General features: G+C 41.4%; 1 protein-coding gene across 13 annotated transcripts in view; it reads left to right on the forward strand.

Annotated features, from left to right (window-relative positions):
* MYO9B (myosin IXB) overlaps window positions 1-14038 on the forward strand; it is a 43958-nt gene that overhangs the window by 2704 nt on the left and 27216 nt on the right. For all 13 annotated transcript variants that reach the window (XR_010349871.1, XM_064396189.1, XM_064396193.1 and 10 more), the window contains exons 2-3: window positions 3192-3300; window positions 5909-6802. Coding sequence is in view for 12 of the 13 variants with exons in the window: in XM_064396189.1 (XP_064252259.1) it covers window positions 5966-6802 (837 nt within the window). In the remaining variant the exon portion in view is untranslated. The remainder of the gene's footprint in view (window positions 1-3191; window positions 3301-5908; window positions 6803-14038) is intronic.

The following is a 14038-nucleotide window of genomic DNA, read 5'->3' on the forward strand; positions in this document are numbered from 1 at the left end:
AATAACATGTTTGACTCACATGCACACTGAGGCTGAATATGGTCTTTCCTCAGCTACGAGGTCAAAGGACAGGATTTGCATATCCTAGGCTTTTAAAAAGGAAGAATCTCTAAAAAAATGCAACAGGATTGGCTATTTCAACAGTCAAGGAAGGGAGTAAAAAACTCTGATTCAACAAAATGTTTTGGCTCTGTGTTTTTTTGGGAATTTGAAGGCTGAAGGTGTTTATCACATTTCTAAGAAACAAGACCTGTTTATGCTAATATCAAGGAGAAGCAAAGCCTGAGATGCTGATAAGGGTTTATTTTTCTAATAGGAAGGATAGCAATGTCTTTATTTCCCAAAATGAAAATTCAGAGGTTTTGTCTGTAGAATATTGTGTTTTCTTGGTGTATCAAGTGACTTAAGCGTGGCTTGTGGAGTTGCTTTTATCAAGGCTTTATTGTGTTGTGTGTCTCTGATTACCAAATGAAACTCAATGCAGATTCCAGAAAAATCTGCCCTTTCTATAAAGACCATTGATACCAAACAATAAAAGAGTTTTTAAAGCTGTTTTGGACATGTGTACATTCTGTTCACACAGAAGTTCAGCCTAAAAATTTCTTCAAAAAAATTCTTATCAGTGTAAATGCAACATTAGAGCAGTGAAACTTTTATTTCCTTTGTTGACAGCTGTGGTGCTGTTAATGAAAAAATTAAGGAAACCACAAAAAGTGGTAGAATGGCCCCCAAAGTTCTTTTGGTTTGCATTCTTTATCTCTGAGCCTTTCAGTTGCTTTGCCTTGATTCCTCAACTGGGCCACATTTTCTGAATCATGCTCTCATGTGCATCTGTAACTCTGTGACATCACGCTTTTATAAGGTGATATTATCTACCATCACTGTAAAGCCTGATAAGATGTCTGTGTTTTGAGGTGAGATTGTGCATTTGAGTCATTCAGAGGAAGTGGAGGCTGCATCAGGGCTGGTTTAGGGTGGGGATTGGGATCAGGGCCCCAGGAGCAGGTAACTGAGAAGGAACTGCCTGTAACAAAAGTGATTTCTGTGACTTTTTCCTGTGTTACACTACATTGCAGCCCAGCTTCTCCTTTGTCAGGCACTCTGGGGCAGTAACTTCCCTGCAGGGTTGATTGCAAAGAGTAGCAACAAATGTGTTGTAATTTTTGTGTGGTCCATTCAGAACTGCTCCTTTTGGAGCAGAAAATCCAAGAGCTTTTAGTTAAAGGAAAGCAAGGATCTAAAGCTGTTTAGTCCAGCTGAATGTTTTATAATCAAGGAAAACATTGAATTGGGACTAGAACCTGAAATGATTTTCAGATAATCTACAAATGCCTGGAATACTGAAAAAAAAATAAAATAATTTATGCTCAATTAACAGCTCGTGTCCTTATGACATGAGGTAGGTTCTTTACATTACTGTTAATTGCCTTACCTGTTAATTGCACAGTTAATTGTGGAAACTTTAGGGTGTCTCTAGGCTGATTTGCTGGAAATTCCTTGCTTTGGAAATCAAGGTCGGTAATAGCTGAATATTTTTGAAATTGCTAAATGTTTTCAATTCAGCCAGACAGGTTGGTCTCTTTTGGGGATGGTCAGTGGCAGTTCTGGCATTTAAGAATATCAGAGGTGAAGTACCTGTGGTACATTTCCACTTCTGTGTTGAGAAGTGCCTGGTGGGCAGTGGGAGAAGCTGGAATCTTTCCCTTTGAGGAATGCAGCAGTGGAAATGCACATGAAAATCCAATGAACTGGGATATTATACAGTTCATCCTCAACAATTTTGCTGTAATGCTAGCTTTCCCTTTTTAGCTTCACCATGATTCATTGACTAAATATGTAGCTTCAAATTATGGCCTTATTTAAACTAAAGAGATACCCTGCACTGACTGGGGCAAACTCTGCTGGAGTCCCACTCTGTTACCAAGTGGACACTGTTGGCTTTAATGCCTATTAAAAAATTAATTGGCTTAATGGAGTCTAGAAAACCCTTACAAAATACCATCAAAATTACCATCTAGAATCGGACTTTTTTTGTTTTGTTACTAAAATTGTCTGAGCAAAAAGTAGATTTATGGATTTTTTTCCTCTTCTGTTTATTGAAAGGGGATTTCTTATAAGAAAAGGTATTGAAAGAACTTGAGGTAACTGCAGAATTTCCACCTCCAGCCAGAACCCAGCAGTGGTGGTTGGGCTGCAGGGTTTGCCTGCTGACATGCATGGTTTCAGTATTACTTTCTTTCTTGTATTTCTCCTTTTACTTCCAGTGTTCTCTGCACCTGAATTCAGGCTTGTGCTTCCTTGACAAGCCAAATCACACTGAATAAATATTTCAATTGCTTTAAATTGTCTAAATAATTGGAGACCATAAATTGAGAAAGAATCATTGTAATCATCTCTTCAGACTGCTCTTGACATAAACAAAAGGGTGGTACCTAATTAACTCTTATAATTAACTTGGTTACTGGGGACTGGCTGATTTTCTAAAAAGAGGTTTGGCAGCCAGGCCTCATTGGTGTCAGTTAAGTTTTTGCAGTTTAACCTTGTGCTGATGTTTATGTCTCCTGTTTGCCTGAGTTTGTTTAGCTGTGAATTCCAGCCTGTGCCCTGTGTTGTGGCTTTGTCCTCCAGCCTGGTGATTGTGCCCAACTGCAGGTCCCGTGCAAGGCCTGCCCCTGATAACAGCGTCCTCTGTGTGCTCCTTGCAGACAAAGCTTGCAGAGTGTTTGTCTGTAAAGGGGGCATTTTCTTACAGATTTGGGTTTGTTCTTGTTGTTGCTGCCCTTAGCTCCTTTATTGAAATTTGCATGTATTCTAGATGCTGTGTTGGTCGTGTATCTTCTCAGGGCAAGGGTGATATGGCTGCCTAAGGAAATATTAATTGATGTTTACCTGGAGATTGCATTCACTGCCATGCTTGTGGTGCTATGGTAGAACACCATGTTCAAATAATTCCTTGCTATGCTTTCAAACCTATTTCAGGATAGCTCCCCTTCCATCCTGCTGATATAGATTGGATATTCTTGGATAAAGTTGAAGTTTTATATATCTGTAAACTCAGCAGACATTTTTGAAGCAGTTGTTTTCTTGCTCCTGTATTACTGAACTGTATAATTGATTTAACTTCTTGCTCACTTGCTGCCTTCTCCACCTATGATATGTTCTTTATCAGTAACTATTTTCTTCTTTTTTAGAACCATCATGAAAATGTTTACTTTGATGGCAGGAGCCCAACTTCACTAGGAACTCACCCTCCAGTTGCTTGAAGACACCTGTCCTTAGTTGAATACTGGGACTCATTAGGTAACCAATTTATAATCTGTCCAGTGAATGCTCTTTTGCTTTTGTGTTCTAATTTGTGGCTTGAAAATTTGTTTAGTGGGAAGCCAGAAGCCTGCTCTTTCAGAGCAGTGTTGTCATCAAATGCATTTGATATCCTTTCTAAGAAAATCACAAGTAGTAGGAGACCAGCAGGTTTTCCTCAAACCTCTGAAATATCTGGACAGTCTCAAATGGAAAAATTGAATTTTCCAGTCTTACACACTTGAGCAGACCCTACTGGCTGTAATGGACTTGGGTTTGTCACTCCTAGAGAAGTGGCATCTGCACTCTGATTTCCCCTTTGGGAAGTGTGAGCTGGGATCTTGAGCAATGTCCCAAATTTTGGTGGCTGACATGAGATAAGGTTAGGAAATGTGTGTTAGTAAAGTCACAGGTCAGCACTGAGATGCAGCTCTTCTGTGTTGGCAAAAAGCTGGTGCAACGTTTTTTAGGGAGCTGTTTTGGCCAAAATGCTTACTGAGGGGACTTCCTCTAACTCAGCAGACTGTGTGTCTGAAACTAATGGCTGGGGGGTGAAAAAAGGAAGTCTGCAAAAGGCTGTGTCCCTTGAACTGGCTGAGTAGCTGCAGAGGAAAATGGTGGCTGTTTGTTGTTCTATTTTTCTGTCTGTGCTCAGGTGGATCTTCCCCACGAGCAGCAGTCTGCTGTACATTCTACTCTGTGTCATGGTTTGAGCTTTTATTTATTAAGAATGCTTAACACTTGCTTAATTACTTCAAAGGTGCTTCAGACTTCTTTAGTGGTCAGGGGTAATTACAGGAAATGGAGAGGGCACTTGGAGCTCAGTGCTGCAGCCTTTTGTATGGCCTGGTTCTTGGAACCAGCCCTCCTTAATGAGCAGAGAATGACATTTAATGGGGAAAAACATTTTTGGGTGGATCATACAGTTTGATCAGAGATGTCTTGTGGTTTGTCTTGCCATCTGTGGCTTATTCAGCCTTCCTTTTGATGAGTAGCCACTACAAATGATCCAGCTTGTGTGGCAGTGTCTGCTGTAAGCTGTCTGAGCAGAGTCCCTGAAAGCACAGCTCCCTCCTCGGAGGCTGTTCATGAGCCACAGCTATGTCATATGTTTTGTGAAGTGATTCATTACTTGCACTGGAAGTGGCAGCTAAAAGCCTCCAACTCTACTGATTTTAATTTGAAATGATTACTCTCTGTGGCCTTGTGCAAGTTCCTGTGCAGTTGTTTAGTGGCAAAAAGTAACTTCTTTGGCATTTCTCTGCCTCTTTTCTCTTTTTTAAAAATGTATTTGGCATGTCAGTGTATAATTAGAACACTTTGTTCTTGAAACAAAAATTGAACTGCTATTCTCAGTATGAAGTTTTACAGACTGCTAAAACAAAGGGGTACTTCATAATCCTTCTCCTTTAGTACCCCTTGAAAAGCAGAGGAACTGTGGAGCTAAAGCAGCCTGGGCAAACTTAGTCCTGGTGACCTGGGGGCACCAAACTGTACATGAGAGGAAAATCACTGGTGAAGGCACAGATGTAACAGAGTCCAGAGACTTTTAACTTGGCAGTGAGGGAGAGGTTGGGTTCTGAGGTTGGTGATAGGCTGGAGTTACTGTCTGGCCTGCACCAAGGCTGAAGGGAGGAAAAAGCCATTGTGATGAATGATTTTTGGAGATGTGTGAATGAGATTCCTGAACCCAGTGAGGAAGGAGTTGATGTGATGGGTACCAAGGCTTGTGACTGAAGTGGGTTATTTAGAACCTTGTTTACTGCTGAAAAGTAGTAGCAATAAGACTTAACTTTACTTTGTTGCCTAAAATGGAAGATAAAAGTCCTGTTCAACCCCTCTGTAGCAAGGATGTGGTTCTCTCAGGTGGAATGAGCAGTCTCTTGGCTCTGTAAATGACCCGTGTTAGGAGATCCCTGTGGTGTGTCAGAGGGGGCTGACAGCAGTGTCTGCTCCAGGCAGCTGGGGGCTCTGCTTCCTGAGAACTCAGTGGGGTAGATGCTGTACCTGTCTTGTACTTCCCATGGAAAGAACTTAGAGAAAATAAGAATTAAAAAAGTGGGTCTCAGTGTCAGAACCATTTTCCTCCTTGAGTCTGTCTGCACTGATCCTCTGCCCTAACTCATGGCTGCTCTAAACCATCACTGCTGACTTATGAAGTGACCAAGCCCTGTTTCTGCCTCAAACTGCTGGTGCAGCTTTAAAGAAGAGTTTCTGTGGAAGGGTGGATAAATGTTTATGTGGATCAGGTCAAGGAAAGCATCTGGGCTAAAACTAACCTGGGGAAACAAGGAAGTTTTAGTTTGGACATTGATCCTGGTTTGTTTTGCATTGGCTGTATGAGTTCTTGAGTGCCATGATGGGGAGGAAGGTGTGGCATGGGAGTAGAAGGAAAAATGAAAAGAGGCTGGGTGCTGTGGCAGCTCTCCACTCAATAGGATATCCCAAACAGGCTGTTAGAAGTAAAATCACTGATAGTAAATTATTAAAGAACAAATGCACTATGTAATAACTGTATTCTCATCCTGCAGAAAATAACACCTTGCCCTAATACCTGTTGTACACACTTTTTAACGCCTGATTTTTTTCATTTTTCTTTTTTTTTCAGACAATGGGCACTGCATATTAAGCAGGGGTGGAAGACTGAAGCCCATCTGGGGACAGAATGAGTTTAAAAGATGCTGACAGTGCAGTTTGCCAGGCAAAGGCAGCCTATAATCTTCATATTTACCCCCAACTCTCAACAGAAAGTGCTCCCTGCTGCAAAGTGACAGCAACTAAGGACAGTACGTCATCAGATGTCATCAAGGATGTGATTAACATCTTAAACTTGGATGTCTCCAAACATTACGTGCTTGTGGAGGTGAAAGAATCAGGTGGAGAAGAATGGGTACTTGACATAAACGATTCTCCTGTGCACAGGGTTTTGCTGTGGCCTCGGCGCGCTCAGGACGAGCACCCGCAGAAGGATGGGTACTACTTCCTGCTGCAGGAAAGGAACACTGATGGCACCATCAAGTATGTGCAGATGCAGCTGCTCTCCAAGGAGACGGATGCCCGGCGCTTGGTGGAGAGGGGTTTTCTGCCCTGGCACCAGGAGGACTTTGATGACCTTTGCAACCTGCCCAACCTGACGGAGACAACGCTCCTGGAGAATCTCAAGTGCCGCTTCCTGAAGCACAGAATCTACACTTACGCAGGAAGCATCCTGATTGCAATTAACCCCTTCAAGTTCCTGCCCATTTATAACCCCAAGTACGTCAAGATGTATGAGAACCATCAGCTTGGGAAGTTGGAGCCTCATATTTTTGCCATTGCTGATGTGGCCTATCACACAATGCTTAAAAAACATGTTAATCAGTGCATCGTTATATCAGGTGAAAGTGGGTCTGGGAAAACCCAAAGCACAAACTTCTTAATTCACTGCCTCACGGCACTGAGCCAGAAAGGGTACGCCAGTGGTGTGGAGAGAACCATTCTGGGAGCTGGACCAGTTCTGGAGGTAAATTCATGCTCAAGTTGCCTTCCATGCAAATTGGTTTTTAAAAACTTCAAATAGCTGCTGTTGAATGCTACTTCTGAGTCACCTACTTGGTTTAGACTTAAAATGTCACTGGTTTAGGCTTGTCACTTGGTGTGGATTTAAATGTCACTGGGCTGCAGTGGTGCTTGGCAGCATTACCCGACTGCTTCTGTTTGATTTTCCTTGTTATGTTCACTTGACTTCCTGTTGCTTGTAGTTGGTATATGACTTAACTTTACACCACTGAACACCAATAATCTGGGGCAGAGGCTACCTGTGTTTTTCATCTGAAAGTTTTGATGACATTTAAATCAAATCATAAGCAAATTTTTCATAAATATTGTTCCACTGAAACATCAACTGCTGGGTGTGATCCTGCCTTTGTGTGTGAGCATTTTACTGAACTCACTTTTTTAGGGAGTTACTTCTACAGCTGTTTGTGGAAGAGAGCAACATTTTGAGTTGGGGAGAAAGTAGGAATCTCTTTTGGCTTTTAATTATTACAACATTTCCAACAGAAAGTAAAATTAAACATGTGAGAAGGAGGGGATACAGCTGGCCCTGAATTAGGTAATGTCAGGATAAACTTAAACTGATCTCTTAAGCCTTTTACTCTCTTAAAGGAATAACTCCAGAAGTGTGGATGGATGTAATGCTCACCCATAACAAAATCTTCAACAGCAAAGAGCTTCAACACCATTATTGTAATTTTTAGGTTTAGTTTCAAATGTAGTAACTCCTTCATAAAAAAAAAAAGTTCAAGCTTTTTTTAAAGTTCTTCTGTAAAGAATGAGGAATATATGCAAGTTCTTTTTTGTGTTGCTTTCAGCTGCTTGAAAGAAGAAGTAAAATTGAGGCTTTTTGGTTGCTGGAGTTCAAGTTTGCAGTTCTAAACAGAAAACAGGAAGGGGTCACAGTGGAAAGCCCTGCTTGATCAGCTGATCTCTCTGCCTTTGATAAATTTAAGTCTTTCATATCCTCGTCTACAGACCTGGTACAGCTGTGTCAAACCAGGAAGAGATTTAAGGTCCTGTGTGCCTGTTTGTCTGCTGAGTGATAAATGCACATATTCCTGGGCTCAGAACTAAAATTCATAACTTTGTTGGAGTCACAGGCTGTTGCATAAAGCTGGGCATGCTCATAAAGAGATATTTGTGTTTCTCTATGGTTAAGTACCATAATTTCTTCAGACTTCCAATGAGCATTTGGTAATTCTTTTCATGAGAAAATACTTTTTTGGAATTGAAGAGATGTTAATTTAAATTCAGTGAGCATCCAAAAGGTAGCCTTAGAACATAAGAGGTAAAATCCAGTTCTCCTGTTTTGATGCATCAGGGTTGATTCAGCTGACAGTGAAGCTTCCATGTTTCCCAATTTCAGTCACTAAGCATAATTTTTTAAAAAAAGTCAACTGTTGGTCCTGGGGAGGGATGCACAGAAAGCTTATGTTGCTTTGTGGAAGTTAAACTGACTGCAGGCTCTTCTTAGAGCTGCTCACTTCTAAATCCATCCGTGGTGACTCATTTTGGGTTTTTACTGAAGGGAACTGAAGTGCTGCAAGGGAGTTTTTCTTAAATGGGTGTTTCTGGGGATTTTTTGCACAAACAGTTTTAGTGTGCCCAGACTATTTGAGAATGCTCTGTTTAACTCTGAAGTTTTATTCTGAATCTTCATCAAAGTTGAAAATGTATTTTTGACAAAAAACTTCCATGATGTAGAAGTGGGTTGCATTCTGGGTCAGAACTTCCTCATTTTAGTTATCTCTTATTTTTCTATTACCTAAGTGGAATGAGGCTGTTTGTAGGGTGACCTTGTGTGAAAGTTCAGGGGGTTAAAGCAGCTGTTTGTAGCACAGAGGGGTGAGCACAGTTAGAGTGTTATGGAGGTGGATTTGTGATTTTATCTTTTCATGCTTAGGGAACAGAAACATTTCTTACTGAATCCTGTTTCTGAGTTGGCTGATTAATCTGAGTTCAGATCTCTGAACAGTTTATGATAAACTATTGCTAATGATTTTGCTCCTTGATTACAACTTCCAGACTGAAGAACGGAGTTACAGCTGGACCATGAAAGATTTCATGTTAAATAGTGCTTGATGTTGCCTTGTCAAACATCTGAGAGATGAAAGCCCTGATGCTGAGACAATGGAGCTAAAAATTAACCACGGTATCAGCCTGAGTGCTGTCACATGGGCTGGGAGAGGAGCGTGGTCATGGGGCAGCTCTGAGCTTCCTGCTCCATCCCAGCACCCCTTTGAGTGTTTAAAAGTTTCCTTGTAGGGGAGCTCACAAACAGAGACCAATTGCAATATTTCTGATTCTGTTTGGCACTGCTTGCAGCTTTCCAGAGAAGAAGGATCAGGAGGTGAGGCTGCTCCCCTGGACAGTGGTGCCTGAAGCTGAGCTCTGTGCTGGTCTTTAGAGTTCATGGACATTCAGTTGCCTCTCCTGTATAGGAATTGCTCTCACATTATGGTTTGGTGTTTTCTTCTTTGTTTTAATTGTATTTCCAGTTTCTTTAAAACTGGTGGGAAGACAAATATAAGCTCTGTTTTAAGATACTCCTAACGTTTTCAACCTTTTCTAAATTTAGTAATTAAAATACAGTTCCCTGACTTGAAGCTTTGCCTTCTTGTATTGACTAAGTTCAAGTTACTTAGGATTGAAATCCTAAGAAGAAATTTATACTTGGGAACTATTTGGGTCAAATTTGGAATAGTGAATAATAGTGAATCAAACCTTGGGAGCTATTATTTGGATCAAACTGGGAATAATGAATCAAGCCTTTGTTTATTTTATAGTCTCAAACAAGACAAACCTTTCCATAAACACTGAAGAAGTTTCCAATAAATTTATATTTTCCTTTCATCAGGGAAAAATGGCCTAACTGCATGTTTCTGCTATGAAATGCACAGCATGCTATCTAAGACTCTGAATTTATTTTGGAAGCTTTAAGTTCACTTATTCTTCAAGTCAGTTAATTTAGTAAAGTTGCAGAAAATTGAGTTAGGGGATAGGAACATGTGGTGACAGAACAGAGGGAATGGGAGCTTTGTTTCCTGGCAGCAGAGCTTCCCTGAGCTGTCTGTTGTTAAGTTGTAACCCTCAGTGTCCCCTGCTTATTACAGAATTTCAGTTACTTTTTGAGTGTGCTGAAAGTTCATTTCCCTCTGAAATGGAGCTGAGAGGAGTTGGGACAGCTGAAAATATTTGGGGTGTCATAATTCTTCATATTTTATTTTGAAAATCATTGCTTATTTCCGTTTGGATGTGTTCTGGTTTCTCAATGATGCTGAACCAGTCTTTGGAAAGAATTAAGGCCAAATAAAATGGAAATTCCAACAGGAAGCTTTTATTAATTGGTCTTCTAAAGAAGAATTATTACTGGAAGCACTATCATGTGGGGACAGATTAGACTTTCTAGAACTCACCATATTTAAAATCTTCTAAAATGTAATGATAGCAAGTTTTATGCTTTACAATTCTGTGCAGAAGAGCAGAGCAATTTGCTGCCAGCTCTGTTTCCCTCATGGCAGGCCCACTGTGCTGGTTCCTTTGGGATGAGATGGGCTGGAGCTCAGTGGAGCTTCAGCTCTGGTTTTCATTTCTCTTTGCCATCAGAGTGATGCCTTGTGCAGGCTGCCCTAGAGCAGAGACTGGACAGAGCTGAAGAATAAAGCAGGGATTTATTAAAAGGCCTCAATGGATCCACCTTGGGCAGCACAAGAGCCCAGCCAGGGCTGCACCCAAGATGAACCAAAATGGTCACAAAATGCATGATAGCTCATGGGGTCTCTCACTTTGATCAGTTCTGCTCCATTTGCATCTTGGAGTTCATTGTCCAATTCCAGCCCCAGCCCATGCAGTCCCATCCTTCTTGTTTTTCTCTCTCCAGCCCACGTTGTTTGTGCTCTTGGGCCTGAGGTTTGGATCCTTTGTCCTTGGTCCCCAGCTGGAGCAGGAATTGTTTTGTCTCCCTGCTCTGTGCAGAGAGCTCACCATCCCTAATGTGAAGCCCAGACCCACACACTGAAGCAGCACAGAATGTGAAAAATAGAAAAGCTCAAACCTGAGGCATCAAAAGTCTGCACATGCACCTCGTGGTGGTGCCTGCTCTGCTCCAGGGAAGGTGCTTGTTTTGAGGCATTATCTGCATGGCTTTGCTTTGAGAGTCCTAGTCAGAGGAGGAATGGAACTTCTTTTTCCATTTGCTTGCATGGCACTGGTTTTTCTGGTGGAAATGTCATGTTGCCTGCTTTTCCCTGCTGCACACAACTCTTGGGGGAAAATCACCTTGTTCTTCATTCAGTCCTGCCAGGGGGATTGCTTGGAGTTCCCAGGACATCCCCCAGCAGGAAGAGTTGCAAAAAATTACCCTGAATTTCCTGTTGGTGAGTGGGTACTTCACAGCGTGGTTGTAAGGACCACTTAAGCCAAGTTAATTAAACCAAGCTCATCTCTGAAGGAGTCCTTTCCTCTGGCAGGGTGTGGAATTGGAGTCTCTCCTGTCCTCTGGCACAGTGGAAGCTGGGTCTGTGTGCAGGGCTGGTTCTGCCATGGAGCTGAGTGCTTTACATCAAACTCCCAACAGCTTTTTCAGATTTTGGCAATTTTTATGAAACAATTAAATGATATTTTTGTTGTGTTCCTGAGGTACATGCTGGGAGCATGTCTTTGGGTGTTGGGGTTTTGTTGTTTTGTTTTTTGGTTGTTTTTTTTTTTAACAATTAAAAGGAGAATTTGATGATTTTCTGCATACTTTTATATCTATCCCTGTTGTAAGAGTTTTAAGTGTCAGGCTCCAGTTTCTGCCTCTTGCATTCCAAGGTAAGAGGATGGGTTGAATGACTTCCTGCCTCCCAGAATAGGCTCTCCCAGCTCTGATTCCTGCTCCCATTGCTCTGCTATTTTTGACTCACCCTGTTTTATTCAGCTCATGTTGTGCATTGCAGTGATTTAGCTTTAGTTTTTTGGTTTTGTCTTCTCATGGGCTCGTAAGGGAAAACAGTGAATGGGTTTGCTTGTATAAAGGATTAATTATCTTTAGCTGCAATTTTCTTGTGAATTTATTTTGTACTCTTCAAAGTATTTTGAAGAATGTGGTAACAGTCATTAAAGTTAAACGTTACCAAAAAAAAATAGAAAACCCACCCAGAATGTTTCCTGACTTGGAATGTTCTTAAAAAAGTTGTAGATGTTCAAGGCTTTTCCGAGGAAATGGGTACATGAAAACTTTCCTAAAAACTGTTAATATTAGATCAGCTTTTAAGAATTTGCTGTGTGCTTTGACTAAATACCAGACACATGAGATCATAAGAGCCTTTAGTTTTAAACTGTATTCATTGCTTACATGAGTAATCACTAAGAAAAGTTGTTCAGGAAGCCTGAGTTGTGGGATTTCTTAACTCTATAATGCCAAAAATATTTATTAATAAAAAATAATGTTGCAAATTTATCTGTACTGTGATTTGGCTCCTTGGATGTAGCTGGTGAACCGATAGTTCACTGGTGGCTGAAGTTGGAAAACTTTATAAAAATGTTTTCTGGGATCATTTTGCAAGTCCATTACTCTGCAGCCTGGCCAAGTTCACTGCAGCAGATTTCCCAAAGCCCAGAATGGGAAGTTGGATGGTGTTCTGCAGAGAGCAGGAGCTGAGCCACTGTCCTGGAGAGGAAGAGGGGTTTGATTTATTGACAATTCACTGTGCTGATGTCACAGGACTTTCACTGCTGCTTTGGCAGCTGCAAGGAGCTGACCTGGATTTTATGCATCTATTAATATGCATGCAAAATGGGCTCTAAAAAAGGGAAATCTGGGTGATACATTGGTGGATAAATGCTGCAAAGAGATATTGGTGGCTGGGCAGTGCTTGCATTGAAAAATCTGAGTGGGGTTGCTGTTGGCACTGTGGCGTGTGGTGTGGTCTTGGAAAATCCAGAGCTGGAGCTCAGCCTCAGCCATCTGTGAGCACTTCTGGGTATAAATCCTCTCCCTGTAGCCATCTGTGAGCACTTCTGGATCCAAATCCTTTCCCTGCTGAAGCCTGTTGATTTTTCTGGAGTTGCAGCACAGATACTCTGCACAGGAGAAGCTCCTTGAGCTTCTTCCTTTAAGTCAGGAGTAATAGTTGCCTAAAGAATTATGGACACTCTCCAGTGTATAGGAAGTTTTCCAGATCCTCTGAATGCACATAGTGGTAGAAATCTGCTTGTGGGAGAGTTTGGAGAGCCTGGTCTGGAATTAGTGGCCCAAAAGTTCAGCTCTGCTGAAACCCTTAAGGTACTTTGAAAAAAAAAAAAAGAAAAGCAAACCAGAAGAGAAGGGAAGACTTTCAACATACAGATAATGATAATGCCAGTGTTTTCCATGGAAATAGCCCCTATTTGGATGTGTACACCATGGCTGGGTGCACACGTGGGAAATGGATTTGTAGAAAAAGACATTGTCCCAGTAAGGAGTGAAGTTAAAATAAGTTTTTAACAGAAACCACAACATGTACCACTCCGAAGTTGTCATAAAAAAACAATTAGCCCATTTAAATAAATCAATAACCTCTTGAACAGCAAAAATGGAATGCTCTCAAAAAATTACCCCTCATAAATCCTAATACAACACATCTTTCATAATTCTATTTCTCCAAAAATCTAGTCTTCATTACAAAACCATCCTTTAAAACTTATTTCTATTTCCATTTCTCTCTCAACAATATCTATCCCATTCCATAACGTTTCTAAATCAACCTTTCTTATCTCAAGATGTACATACTGTGTAAGCCTTCTGTCAAGTTCTGAGCGTTTGCTGCACATCCCTTTCCCACATGCCCAGAGCTCCGAGCTGGGGGCAGCGCTCTCACACATCCGTCGTGCTCCGGATGTGGGCCCAGCGTGTCTGTGAGCGTGGAGGAAGACATTGCACAGCTCGGTGCAATCATTTCTCACATCATTTCACAAGGGTTCTGTGCCAGGGAGGAGGATTTCCTAATGGGGGATTTCATTGCTTGGAGCTTGCAGAGGAAATCTCTGTGGCAGGAGATGCTGGGATAGTGCACCCCGAGCAGTCACTGCATTTTGGGGAGGTTTCCTTCTTCAGATGCTGTCTGGTGGAAGGGGTGACAAACTTCCTTCCCCTTAGAACACATGGTTAAAAGTTGATAAAGACATTCCCAATAACTAATGGTACTGGACTTTTACATGTAATAAGTTTCCTTTGTAGTTA

Source organism: Passer domesticus, chromosome 21 (assembly GCF_036417665.1).
Source record: "Passer domesticus isolate bPasDom1 chromosome 21, bPasDom1.hap1, whole genome shotgun sequence".
NCBI classification, from domain to species: domain Eukaryota; kingdom Metazoa; phylum Chordata; class Aves; order Passeriformes; family Passeridae; genus Passer; species Passer domesticus.